This window comes from Oncorhynchus masou, chromosome 23, assembly GCF_036934945.1.
Source record: "Oncorhynchus masou masou isolate Uvic2021 chromosome 23, UVic_Omas_1.1, whole genome shotgun sequence".
Taxonomy (NCBI): domain Eukaryota; kingdom Metazoa; phylum Chordata; class Actinopteri; order Salmoniformes; family Salmonidae; genus Oncorhynchus; species Oncorhynchus masou.
Window position 1 is genome coordinate 61,333,598 of NC_088234.1, and position 13,894 is coordinate 61,347,491.

Consider the following 13,894-nt stretch of genomic DNA (forward strand, 5'->3'; position numbering starts at 1 on the left):
ACAAGAAAATGTAAATAAGTTCAAGAGATCTAAATACTCTTGCAAGGCACTGTATTTATGGGATAAAGCAGAAGAGACATTGTTGGACAGTCATGTACATTGGGCAATAAATTAATCTTCCTTTGTTATCATTGTGATTTCAACCATGTACAACCACGTGTGATTTCAACCATGTACAACCACGTGTGATTTCAACCATGTACAACCACGTGTGATTTTCAACCATGCAACTGTTTGAAGACAAAATAGAGAACAACAGCATAATCTTCAAGGAACTTTATTGATCTTGCTGTAACAGTGTCCAATGGCATTGGCATTTCTCTGAAAATAAAGTTATTTCAAATCGGAACAGAAGTTAGGTTTCTTCTTTCAAATCTTTTTTTTACAAAAAAAATACAATGTAAAAATCCCTCCATGTAGAACCAAACTGGCCGCAAGCTGGTTTCCCATAAAACAATTGCTAAGGGCCTACTTCAAAACAAAGAGTTACAATCCTAATCCAACAGAAACATGTGCAATTCAAAATGGATACAATTGCTCTGTATGTTTAACACATAAACATTTTCCACAATAATAGACTGGGATTTTATAATTTCTCAGAAAGCCAAATAACAGTTTCTCTCCTTCAATCAAATCCAATGATTGCATTTAATATATAATCATTTTTTAAAATATATAACCTGAATAAGAGAGGACCTAGAGATGGAATAAAAATGTGGTTTAATTGCTGACAGTTTTAGTTGTGGTAACAGTATGATCATCCAAAACAATAATGGCCATGATCTGAATAACAAAACAAAAAAAACGGGTTTAAAAAATGTATTTAAAAAAATAGTTATTTTCAAGTGCTAAATACAAACATAAAAGTCTGTTTAAAATATAACTATTTTCTGGTTGAGGGTAATTTGAATCAGTAGACAAGGAACTCCATTTTAGTAGCAACCTTTTATCTTGGTATGTAATGTGTAAGGCATGGGGTAGAGACACTTAGCACAGTAGACTGAAAGAAGAAGAAGAGATTAAGGTAAGAAAGATGGTGGAAGTGTAGTTATCACCTAAACGAGGGATGTCTGTAATACAGTATCAACGTCTGATGAAAAAATGGTCTCAGCTCTTCCTTTCATGTCCATTTGGTATTTGACATTGAAAAAAGTTCAATGTCAAGATAGAAGTAATGTATGTAATAAAATGCATAGAAAAATTGTTGGAAACGATTCACGTTTTTAAACTTTTTCCTGTCTCATTTTCTAATAAATCTGTGTTCTTCAACAGTTTATGTAGTTCATTCAAATGCAGCAAATATCAGACTGTTTAAACCTAACTATTGTCTTGTAAGTAATTGTAAGTAATCTATCAATTAATTTGCTCCTTCCATTTGCAAATCTATCAAATCATCACCACAAACCAAAAGCCCAATCTTCATAAAATCCTTTACCAGAAAGAACCAAAACACAACATAAAGTCAGACTTGTATTGGTGATGGATAATTCAAGGCTTGGAATGACGATGAAATTCTCAGCTCATCTGAAGAAAAAACTAATCTGTCACATGGTCCATATTAATTTAATTGTTGGTAACCTAATGGACTACAAAACAGGCAGCTATGAGACCTTGGAGCATATTCAGTCATTTAAAAAAGAAATGAAAATGTAAACCAAACTATTTGTTTATATCAATCCTTCTGACTGAAGATTCTAAGGCCGGTACTTTGCTCTACAAAGTAGTAGAAGTAGTACATGTTGCACAGTTTCCTGGGCCCCATTATAAAAAGTCTGAAGTGGTAAAGAAGGCTGTGTTTACAGTGTGCTCTGGTAGTACAGACATACAGAATGGACATCTTAGATTACTGCATTGACTTGGGCGTCTACATTTAGTTAATGGGTAAGAATATCTCTGGTTACCTTGGTTTCAGACCCTTTCTCTTGCTGTGTGGCTGAAGTACATACAAATATGCCAGTTGTAACCCTGAGACCTGTTCGAATAGACCAGCAGTCTCCCATTAGGTCTCAGGGTTGGCCATAGCCTGGTAGCCCAGTTGGTTTGTACTGTAGCCAACGCCTCTGTGTATGGCTTGACAACGATAGAAGAGTTGGCTACAGTACATGAAGACTGCATTCCAATATCCCACTACTATACCACTTAGGGGAAAATATGTCAAATACATTGCTTCATTCTAAGTGGTATCCTAGCATGGACATTGAAACAGAGCCACCATATTATATGGTATAGTTTATCCGCATGGTTTACATACATCACACCCAGCAACGGCGAGACTAAGAGCTAAAGAAGATGGCTGCCATGATTGACGTGAGGGCTCACAAAAATTGGTTTCTACAAGCCAAGCCACTGGTGCACAGCATAGGTACAAGGTTAGTTCCTTCTTCTGTTGTTCCGCTGAGGTTCCTCAGCGGTGGTTAGATGTCCATCTCGAACTGAGCGTCCTCACCTTTAAACACAAGAACACAAATAAAATGTCACCAACAGTGTACTCTAAAGCATTGTACTCTATACTACGATGGAAGCTAGACCTACTTATGTTTCTATACAGCTAGCCAGCCACATTCCAGCTCAGGCTTTATCCATGTTATGAAGGTGGATATTGATCACGCAGTTGGCACTACCTCCAGCAGGCTTGTAACTGCCCGTACATGTTGCACATGGCTAGCCGAACAACAAAATATTGAGAAAATGCTGGACCATCAATCCATGGGCGAGTCACACATTTTAATCAACATGAAAGAAGATTGTCTTGCAAATTCAGGAGGCTATGGTGTGGAATAGGCTGGAAGAAGTGCCATCCTTCTATTACGTATCGTTAATGTTGTCTTTCTTTTATTACGTATCGTTAATGTTGTCTTTTATTACGTATCGTTAATGTCGTCTTTCTTTTATTACGTATCGTTAATGTCGTCTTTCTTTTATTAATGTCGTCTTTCTTTTATTACGTATCGTTAATGTCGTCTTTCTTTTATTACGTATCGTTAATGTCGTCTTTCTTTTATTACGTATCGTTAATGTCGTCTTTCTTTTATTACGTATCGTTAATGTCGTCTTTCTTTTATTACGTATCGTTAATGTCGTCTTTCTTTTATTACGTATCGTTAATGTCGTCTTTCTTTTATTACGTATCGTTAATGTCGTCTTTCTTTTATTACGTATCGTTAATGTCGTCTTTCTTTTATTACGTATCGTTAATGTCGTCTTTCTTTTATTACATATCGTTAATGTTGTCTTTCTTTTATTACGTATCATTAATGCCGTCATTGGTGTGCTTATCAATGTACCTTTTTCCCCCCTCTCCGATCGATAACATAATTAAGTCATACCAAAGTTTGACCATGCGTGAACTTTCAAATGCATCCTGTCATTACTAAATGTGTAATGTGATAGGTATTCTAATATTAAAATGACTAGTAGTAGCAGCACCATAGAGGTACATGTATGGACGGTTTTCTGAACAGATGAACCTAGTCCTGGACTAAAGCGCACTTTCAATGGAGTTTCTTGGTTGCTTCTTTGTTCGACTAGGCTTAATCTGTGTCTGAGAAACCTGCCCGATATATATTCTAACAATACTTCTCTGTGTAATAGTAGCCTACTGACCGGTGGCTGTCTTGCCATGACTGTTGTTGGGTTTGATGCGGTTGTTGACCTCGTTCCTCCCGTTCTCGGTGAGGATGTTGAGGCTGGTCACCCCGGGGATGATGGGCAGGTGAGCCGGGGGGGTCTGGGCGATGGGGGAGTTACGCCTGTCCAACAGGAATTTACGGTCGTAGATGATCCGGGTCCCTATGATGGAGGAGAGTGATTATTTAGTAACATCATTGACATATTAGTTCCAACCGTTGACTGAAAAGAAATAAGGTGACAACATATGTATTACAAACCTGCTTTAGAGAACTGGTACACCATGTTGTGAATTGCCGATTAATTAGGGCCGATTTCAAGTTATCATAACAACCGGAAATCGGTATTTTTGGACACCAATTTGGCCGATTTTTAAAAATAGTTTTTATTTTACACCTTTATTTAACTAGGCAAGTCAGTTAAGAACACATTCTTATTTTCAATGATGGCCTAGGAACAGGGGGTTAACTGCCTCTTTCAGGGGCAGAACGACAGACTTTTACCTTGTCAGGTCGGGGGATTCAATCTTGCAACCTTACAGTTAACTAGTCCAACGCTCGAACCACCTGATTTAATTTTATTTGTCACATACACATGGTTAGCAGATGTTAATGCGAGTGTAGCGAAATGCTTGTGCTTCTAGTTCCGACAATGCAGTAATAACCAACGAGTAATCTAGCTAACAATTCCAAAACTACTACCTTATACACATAAGTGTAAAGGGATAAAGAATATGTACATAAAGATATATGAATGAGTGATGGTACAGAGCGGCATAGGCAAGATGCAGTAGATGGTATCGAGTACAGTATATACATATGAGATGAGTATGTAAACAAAGTGGCATAGTTTAAAGTGGCTAGTGATACATGTATTACATAAAGATGCAGTAGATGATATAGAGTACAGTATATACGTATACATATGAAATAAATAATGTAAACATTATATTAAGTAGCATTGTCTAAAGTGGCTAGTGATATATTTTACATCAATTCCCATCAATTCCCATTATTAAAGTGGCTGGAGTTGAGTCAGTGTGTTGGCAGCAGCCACTCAATGTTAGTGGTGGCTGTTGAACAGTCTGATGGCCTTGAGATAGAAGCTGTTTTCAGTCTCTCGGTCCCAGCTTTGATGCACCTGTACTGACTTCGCCTTCTGGACGATAGCGGGGTGAACAGGCAGTGGCTTGGGTGGTTGTTGTCCTTGATGATCTTCATGGCCTTCCTGTGACATCGGGTGGTGTAGGTGTCCTGGAGGGCAGGTAGTTTGCCCCCGGTGATGCGTTGTGCAGACCTCACTACCCTCTGGAGAGCCTTACAGTTGTGGGCGGAGCAGTTGTCGTACCAGGCGGTGATACAGCCCGACAGGATGCTCTCGATTGTGCATCTGTAGAAGTTTGTGAGTGCTTTTGGTGACAAGCCGAATTTCTTCAGCCTCCTGAGGTTGAAGAGGCGCTGCTGCGCCTTCTTCACGATGCTGTCTGTGTGGGTGGACCAATTCAGTTTGTCTGTGATGTGTACGCCGAGGAACTTAAAACTTACTACCCTCTCCACTACTGTTCCATCGATGTGGATAGGGAGGTGTTCCCTCTGCTGTTTCCTGAAGTCCACAATCATCTCCTTCGTTTTGTTGACGTTGAGTGTGACGTTATTTTCCTGACACCACACTCCGAGGGCCCTCACCTCCTCCCTGTAGGCCGTCTCGTCGTTGTTGGTAGTCAAGCCTACCACTGTTGTGTTGTCCGCAAACTTGATGATTGAGTTTGAGGCGTGCGTGGCCATGCAGTCGTGGGTGAACAGGGAGTACAGGAGAGGGCTCATAACGCACCCTTGTGGGGCCCCAGTGTTGAGGATCAGTGGGGTGGAGATGTTGTTACCTACCCTCACCACCTGGGGGTGGCCCGTCAGGAAGTCCAGTACCCAGTTGCACAGGGCGGGGTCGAGACCCAGGGTCTCGAGCTTGATGACGAGTTTGGAGGGTACTATGGTGTTAAATGCTGAGCTGTAGTCGATGAACAGCATTCTCACATAGGTATTCCTCTTGTCCAGATGGGTTAGGGCAGTGTGCAGTGTGGTTGAGATTGCATTGTCTAAATGTTTTTAAATATTTTACTCACCTCGTCTGCAGTGAAGGAGAGTCCGCATGTTTTGGTTGCGGGCCGTGTCAGTGGCACTGTATTGTCCTCAAAGTGGGCAAAAAAGTTATTTAGTCTGCCTGGGAGCAAGGCATCCTGGTCCGTGACTGGGCTGGTTTTCTTTTTGTAATCCGTGATTGACTGTAGACCCTGCCACATACCTCTTGTGTCTGAGTCGTTAAATTGCGATTCTACTTTGTCTCTATACTGACGCTTAGCTTGTTTGATTGCCTTGTGGAGGGAATAGCTACACTGTTTGTATTCGGTCATGTTTCCGGTCACCATGCCCTAATTAAAAGCAGTGGTTCGCACTTTCAGTTTCACGCAAATGCTGCCATCAATCCACGGTTTCTGGTTTGGGAATGTTTTAATCGTTGCTATGGGAACGACATCTTCAACGCACGTTCTAATGAACTCGCTCACCGAATCAGCGTATTCATCAATGTTGTTGTTTGACGCAATACGAAACATATCCCAGTCCACGTGATGGAAGCAGTCTTGGAGTGTGGAATCAGCTTGGTCGGACCAGCGTTGAACAAACCTCAGCGTTGGAGCTTCTTGTTTTAGCTTTTGTCTGTAGGCAGGGAGAAACAAAAATGGAGTCGTGGTCAGCTTTTCCGAAAGGAGGGCGGGGCAGGGCCTTATATGCATCGCGGAAGTTAGAATAGCAATGATCCAAGGTTTTACCAGCCCTGGTTGTGCAATCGATATGCTGATACATTTTAGGGAGTCTTGTTTTCAGATTAGCCTTGTTAAAATCCCCAGCTACAATGAATGCAGCCTCAGGATATGTGGATTCCAGTTTGCAAAGAGTCAAATAAAGTTCGTTCAGAGCCATCGATGTGTCTGCTTGGGGGGGAATATATACGGCTGGGATTATAATCGAAGAGAATTCCCTTGGTAGATAATTGCGGTCGACATTTGATTGTGAGGAATTCTAAATCAGGTGAACAGAAGGACTTGAGTTCCTGTATGTTGTTGTGACCACACCACGTCTCGTTAACCATAAAGCATACGCCCCCGCCCCTCTTCTTCCCAGAAAGATGTTTGTTTCTGTCGGCGCGATGCGTGGAGAAACCAGCTGGCTGCACCGACTCCGATAGCGTCTCACCATGGAGCCATGTTTCCGTGAAGCAAAGAACTTTACAGTCCCTGATGTCCCTCTGGAATGCTACCCTTGCTCGGATTTCATCAACCTTGTTGTCAAGAGACTGGACATTGGCGAGTAGAATGCTAGGGAGTGGCGCGCGATGTGCCCGTCTCCGGAGCCTGACCAGAAGACCGCTTCATTTGCCTCTTTTACGGCGTCGTTGTTTTGGGTCGCAGGCTGGGATCCATTCCGTTGTCCTGGGTGGAAGGCAGAACACAGGATCCGCTCCGGGAAAGTCATATTCTTGGTCGTACTGATGGTGAGTTGACGCTGCTCTTATATTCAGTAGTTCTTCTCGACTGTATGTAATGAAACCTAAGATGACCTGGGGTAAAAAAACAAAAAACTGCAGAGTTTCCAGGAACGCGAAGCGAGGCGGCCATCTCTGTCGACGCCGGAATTAGACTGCCTGTTACGCGAATGCAGTAAGCCAAGGTAAGTTGCTAGCTAGCATTAAGCTTATCTTATAAAAAACAATCAATCAATCAATCATAATCACTATTTAACTACACATGGTTGATGATATTACTAGTTTATCTAGCGTGTCCTGCGTTGCATATAATCGATAATCGATGCGGTGCGTATCGTTGCTCCAATGTGTACCCTAACCATAAACATCAATGCCTTTCTTAAAATCAATACACAGAAGTATATATTTTTAAACCTGCATATTTAGATAAAATAAATCCAGGTTAACAGGCAATATTAACCAGGTAAAATTGTGTCACTTCTCTTGCATTCATTGCACGCAGAGTCAGTGTATATGCAACAGTTTGGGCCGCCTAATTTGACAGAATTTAACGTAATTATGACATAACATTGAAGGTTGTGCAATGTAACAGGAATATTTAGACTTATGGATGCCACCCGTTAGATAAAATATGGAACGGTTCCGTATTTCACGGAAAGAATAAACGGCTTGTTTTCGAGATGATAGTTTCGCCATATTAATGACCTAAGGCTCGTATTTCTGTGTGTTATCATGTTATAACTAAGTCTGATTTGATAGAGCAGTCTGACTGAGCGGTGGTAGGCAGCAGCATGCTCGTAAGCATTCATTCAAACAGCACTTTCGTGCGTTTGCCAGCAAATCTTCGGAAGCACGGTGCTGTTTATGACTTCAAGCCTATCAACTCCCGAGATTAGGCTGGTGTAACCGATGTGAAATGGCTAGCTAGTTAGCGGGGTGCGTGCTTATAGCGTTTCAAATGTCACTCGCTCTGAGACTTGGAGTGGTTGTTTCCCTTGCTCTGCATGGGTAACGCTGCTTCGAGGGTTGCTGTTGTCGATGTGTTCCTGGTTCGAGCCCAGGTAGGAGCGAGGAGAAGGACGGAAGCTATACTGTTACACTGGCGATACTAAAGTGCCTATAAGAACATCCAATAGTCAAAGGTTAATGAAATACAAATGGTAGAGAGACATATAGTCTTGTAATTCCTATAATAAACTACAACCTAAAACTTCTTACCTGGGAATATTGAAGACTCATGTTAAAAGGAACCACCAGCTTTCATATGTTCTCATGTTCTGAGCAAGGAATTTAAATGTTAGCTTTCTTACATGGCACATATTGCACTTTTACTTTGTTCTCCAACACTTTTGTATTATTTAAACCAACTTGAACATGTTTCATTATTTATTTGAGGCTAAATGGATTTCATTGACGTATTATATTAAGTTAAAATAAGTGTTCATTCAGTATTGTTGTAATTGTCATTATTACAAATACATTTGTATTTATTTATTATTATTATTTTTTATTTTATTTATTATTATTTTTTTATTTTTTTAAATCGGCCGATTAACCGGTATCTGCTTTTTTTGGTCCTCCAATAATCGGTATCGGAGTTGAGAAATCATAATTGGTCAACCTCTAATATGTTGATTATATCACATCTATAACAGTCATTGTTGTTTTCTTCAATTTACCGTCAATCAACATGCAATAGTGTAGCACTGTGTAGCAGTACAAATACAGGCCAATCAAGGTCAAATTTCATTAATATGTTTTCTTGTTTTGCACATTTCGTCCTGTCATCATTACAATGGTTGATGAGTCACAGAACACAAATACACAAACGCATACATCTGTGAATACAAAGGGCAAGAGCATAAACCGGTTTAGCTCTATATACATTTAAAGACCCATTTTAAACAAAAGATGACGTATGTTATGCACAACACTGCCTTGGCATGGGCGCCTGACTGTCAAAGTGGTGGTGTACAATTATTATTTTTAATTTTTCAGAATTTCCTGCAATCCTACACAGGGGGAATCCGTATTTATGAATAGAACACAACTATTCTACTTAAGTTCTACCACAATAAATGATATTGAACTCCAGTACGCAAATAAATGAAACCTTTTAAAAACACAATGCCAGATTTTTGTTGTTGTTGCAATATACAGTATCTATCTATACACCAATGGTGCACAACAATCCCTAATTTATCATAACCATTACAGATAACAAATCGTACTTGCTAAATTGCTCCATATATATACAGTACAAGTCAAAAGTGTGGACACACCCTATTCATTCCAGGGTTTTTCTTTATTTTTACTATTTTCTACGTTGTAGAATAATAGTGAAGACATCAAAACTATGAAAAAACACATGGAATAATGTAGTAAGCAAAAAAGTGTTAAACAAATCAAAATATATTTTATATTTGAGATTCTACAAAGTAGTCACACTTTACCTTGACAGCTTTGACTGAAACCCATTTTTTTTATTTATCCCTCACGTATGGTCTTTTAAAAACCAAACATGAGAGACATTGTGGTTAAATCTGATTACCCACCAGAGAAAGGGGAAACTTGCTTGGACAAGGTTTCGGAGGGTAATTACAAGTGTGGCCAATGTGCTCAACGCAGCCTCACTTACAAATGTAACTGATTTACCCACCCCGCACAGGACAAAGATTTAATATCAAAGGCCTGATTATCTACATGTCCACCAATGTTATTTACATGTTGAAATGTCCTTGTGGTCTGTCTTACATACGGAAAACCCATAGAAGCCTTAAGACACAGATCACTGAGCACCGCAGCAATATACGGGCAGGTGAGACAAACAATCCGGTTGTTGTTCATACAAGCTGGACATCTTATTAGTTCTCTGAGATACATTGGAAAAGAAATGGCAAAGATGTCACGCAGGGGCGGGGACATTGAGAGGAAACTTCTTCAAAGGGATTCTTTCTGGATCCACAAGCTTAGCACACCCTCCTCTTGGCCTTAACAAGGAGTTTGACTTGAAACCGTTTTTCTAGTTTCAAAATGTCCAAATTATAGTTTTTATTTGATCCTAATTGAATATTGTATGTATATTACTGTAAATATTGATCCCATTCCTTGTGTATGATCATATATTTTAATACATTGAATGTTAATATTGTGAACAACTGTTATACATTTTTTACCTCCTGGAAGGGATGTCACTGAGTACAGCCCCTATATATAGGACCTTTTACCTCCCACCTATATATGGATGCCTGATGAAGACCTAGGCTTTTGTAAGAACCTGGAAAGAGATTTCCAATGCCCTCCTTTTGTGATGAACATGATTTTGATGGCTCTAATTCATGTTCAGTCACATGTTCCCCTCTTAATTTTGTCAAGATAAATGTCTTATTTCAGAAAGAAATTGCATCCTGTATTCTATAATAATTTTAACAATACGTTATTGAGCTCATTTCTGGGGGTGGAAATATTATTTATATTTGAGTTTTTTCCTTTTAAAAAGTCACCAGAACCAAGCTTTTCAGTACTTATACATATTTTGTTTTAACCACAAAGCAGCCACAGTGCACTCACATATAGGGCTCAGCCATGGACTGTTACTTTTGTAACTGAATTAAAACATTTTAACAATGTGACTTAAGTGATTGATGTTGGGAAAATAGATGTAAAAAATGTAGAATGGTGTTAAATGCCTGTGAAGAGCTTGGGGGACAAATTATTTCACAGATTTAATCATGTAACATTAGGCCTACTGATTATTTATCAGTATCTACTTCCAAGCTACCAGATATGCAGTTTTCTACAAAGGTGCAACCTTTGGTAGGCTGATGGAAGGCTACTCTGGGTCAGTGGGAGATCTCAAGTGCATAGTCCTCACTTCTTCCTCAAAACCCACTGGATGAGACAGCCAGAGGTCCATGCCAGCCAACCTCAGGCACATTCTCACAGGGTGTAAAACAAGCCTCACCCAAGGACGCTACACTTGGCGTCACAACCAAGTCCTTAAAAACCTTGCGTCCGCCCTGGAGGACAATCGAGCTGCCACCAACTCCCTACCACCCACAGCAGCATCACACTCCTTACGGACAAACTTTGTCCGCGAAGGGGCTAAACCACCGAAGAGCGGCTCTACACCATTAGAGCGAGACCAGCTGCGCTTGGCCCGCGACTGGAAAATGCTAGCTGACATTGGCTGGAAACGTGCGTTTCCTCCGGAGATCGCAACCACCACCCTAAGACCTGACATGGTGCTCTGGTCCCGTTCACTCAATAAGGTCTTCATCATTGAGCTCACAGTACCCTGGGAAAACTCAGTAGATGAGGCTTATGAGCAAAAACATCTGCGCTATGCTGATCTAGCTGCCGAAGCACGGCATCATGGCTGGAACACAGAAGTCCGACCAGTGGAGGTGGGCTGCAGAGGTTTTGTGGCAACATCTACAACCAGACTGCTTAGAGACCTGGGAATTAAGGGCCAGAGCCAGCGTTCGGCAATCAAAGCTGTATCAGAGGCGGCAGAAGGCAGCAGTCAGTGGCTCTGGATGAAGAGGAAAGACCCCAGCTGGGCCCCGAAGTGAGACGGCCAGGAGGTATGCGGTCAACAATGCTTGACTCAGGGAGGAGGACGCCCCTGCCATGCATAGTCCCATGGGATGTTGGCTATCAACAACAAGGCAACTCCTATGACTAATTGGGAATGGGACGCAATCGTAGGATTGATCACCCTGTCGCTGGCCGCCTTTGGGGAGGGTGTATAGTGTGAAAGGCCGAAACACCCTAGGAACCAGAGGTACACTACTGACGATGCGCTCCCCAAATTTCACCACGCTCACTGTTCATTAACTCTTGGAAGTGCTTGCACAAAGGATAGTAACATCTCATCCTGTGTTCTTGGAATCTTGAGGAGAGTGCACAATTTTGAACTTTAAAATGTATTAATAAACCAATTAGACACATTTTGGCAGCCTTGATGCAACATTTTGAACAGATATGCAATGGTTCATTGAATCGGTCTACAACTTTGTACATACACTGTCATCTAGTGGACAAAATCTAAATTGCGCCTGGGCTGGAATAATACATTATGGCCTTTCTCTTGCATTTCAAAGATGATGGTACAAACAAAACAAAAAACTTTTTTTGTTTGTATTATCTTTTACCAGATCTAATGTGCTACATTTTCCTATATTAAACACATTTCCAAAAACTTCAAAGTGTTTCCTTTCAAATGGTATCAAGAATATGCATATCCTTGCTTCAGGTCCTGAGCTACAGACTGTTAAATTTGGGTATGTCATTTCTGACGAAAATTGAAAAAAAAGGGTCCGATCCTTTTTAAAAATTCTCCCAGAGGCTGTGATACAGCAAAGCCTAATCATACATGCCCGTAATCATTGTGATTCTTACAGGCAAGGTGAAATGACAACATTCGGAGTGCATCGGACATGAAACAATGATACAGCACAACCTAATAGATACAATATTTTATTTTGCAGGTGCCTTTTCGTTTTAAATATCAGTGGTGCAACTACTGCTTTCTAACTGCACTGAACCAAAACAGTGGCGCGCAGGAGGGAAGCACATCTTTCCAGTAGGCAAAACCAGTAGGCGACAGGGGAGCAAAATGCAATCTGTTAATTATTATATAATATATAAAATGGACATGTCTATTTTTAATAGAGACTAGCTCAAAACATGACTAATTATTGAAAATGACTAAATAGAGCATAAATCAATAAATCAGAGGCGACTGGTGGGATGCGCTTTAGGAGGGTGGGCTCAATGTAATGGCAGGAATGCAGGTGCTTCTACACCTGCATTGCTTGCTGTTTGGAGTTTTAGGCTGAGTTTCTGTACAGCACTTTGATATATCAGCTGATGTAAGAAGGCCTATATAAATACATTCGTTTTGAATGGAATATATATTTGATGACTTCCATTCCAGCTATTACAATGAGCACGTCCTCCTATAGCTCCTCCCACCAGCCTCCTCTACAATAAAATTAATCTATTGCATTGTTATGTAGGCAGCCACCATGATTCAGAATCACTGCTGTTGAACACTAACCAATCACATTGCCACGGCAGGGGCAATAATATGCAATTTATAAATTAGTGTTGGTTTTACCTCCCGGAGTGGTCGAAAATAAAGTGCCTCCTGGGGTGGTGCAATAGTCATGAGGTAGCTGCGTTGTATCGTTGATCAACACCGTCCTGGTCGGAATGACCCTGCTCTCGCTAAACTGACGACTGGTAGACGACGACATTTCACCCCCGGTTTAGTGACTGGTCAGACGGTGTTGTAATCTGTAGGTGGTTGATACCTAACCCGACGGACGGTGTAACCCACGGCCTTTTCTCTTTCTCTCTTATCTCTTCCCAAGTCTTTCTTGTGGCTCCTCTCGTCCTCCCAGCCGTCAGCACAGCCCCAGTCCCTCCGCCAGGCAGGAAGAACAACAATACAAGGAGACCGGATATGACGTCGTGGAAGAGTAGCCCCGCTGTCGCCTGGTGGAGCTATTATGCAATGACAAACGATAAAGAATAATCACAGTTTTCAAACAGAGGAAGAGGCAAAGCGAGATGGTTACTCCGAAATATGTCAAAAATATCTCTATGCGTTTCTGGGTTTAAGCAGACCTAAGCTTGTCGCCTGCTGGGACAACGAACTATTTTTACAGTCTTTAGCTGTGTTCGAATACCCATACTAACATACTGTATACTTAATGATTAT

General features: G+C 40.9%; 1 protein-coding gene across 1 annotated transcript; it reads right to left on the reverse strand.

Annotated features, from left to right (window-relative positions):
- Nucleotides 1-261: 261 nt before the first annotated feature.
- Nucleotides 262-13,625, reverse strand: LOC135511154 (eukaryotic translation initiation factor 4E-binding protein 2-like). Its single transcript, XM_064932741.1, has 3 exons — nt 13,289-13,625; nt 3,604-3,789; nt 262-2,446 (listed from the first exon to the last, which is right to left on the reverse strand). The coding sequence occupies exons 1-3, from the start codon at nt 13,425-13,427 to the stop codon at nt 2,415-2,417; spliced, it is 357 nt and encodes a 118-aa protein (XP_064788813.1). The 5' UTR covers nt 13,428-13,625; the 3' UTR covers nt 262-2,414.
- Nucleotides 13,626-13,894: the final 269 nt, after the last annotated feature.

What these genes read in the sequence shown, in the direction of transcription:
- LOC135511154 (XM_064932741.1), bottom strand. Translation starts at nt 13,427, where the DNA reads ATGTCGTCGTCTACCAGTCGTCAGTTTAGCGAGAGCAGGGTCATTCCG. An exon ending in ATTTTCGACCACTCCGGGAG is followed by an intron (nt 3,790 to 13,288) that starts GTAAAACCAACA and finishes CCTCCATCATAG; the next exon opens with GGACCCGGATCATCTACGAC. An exon ending in TCATGGCAAGACAGCCACCG is followed by an intron (nt 2,447 to 3,603) that starts GTCAGTAGGCTA and finishes TTGTGTTTAAAG; the next exon opens with GTGAGGACGCTCAGTTCGAG.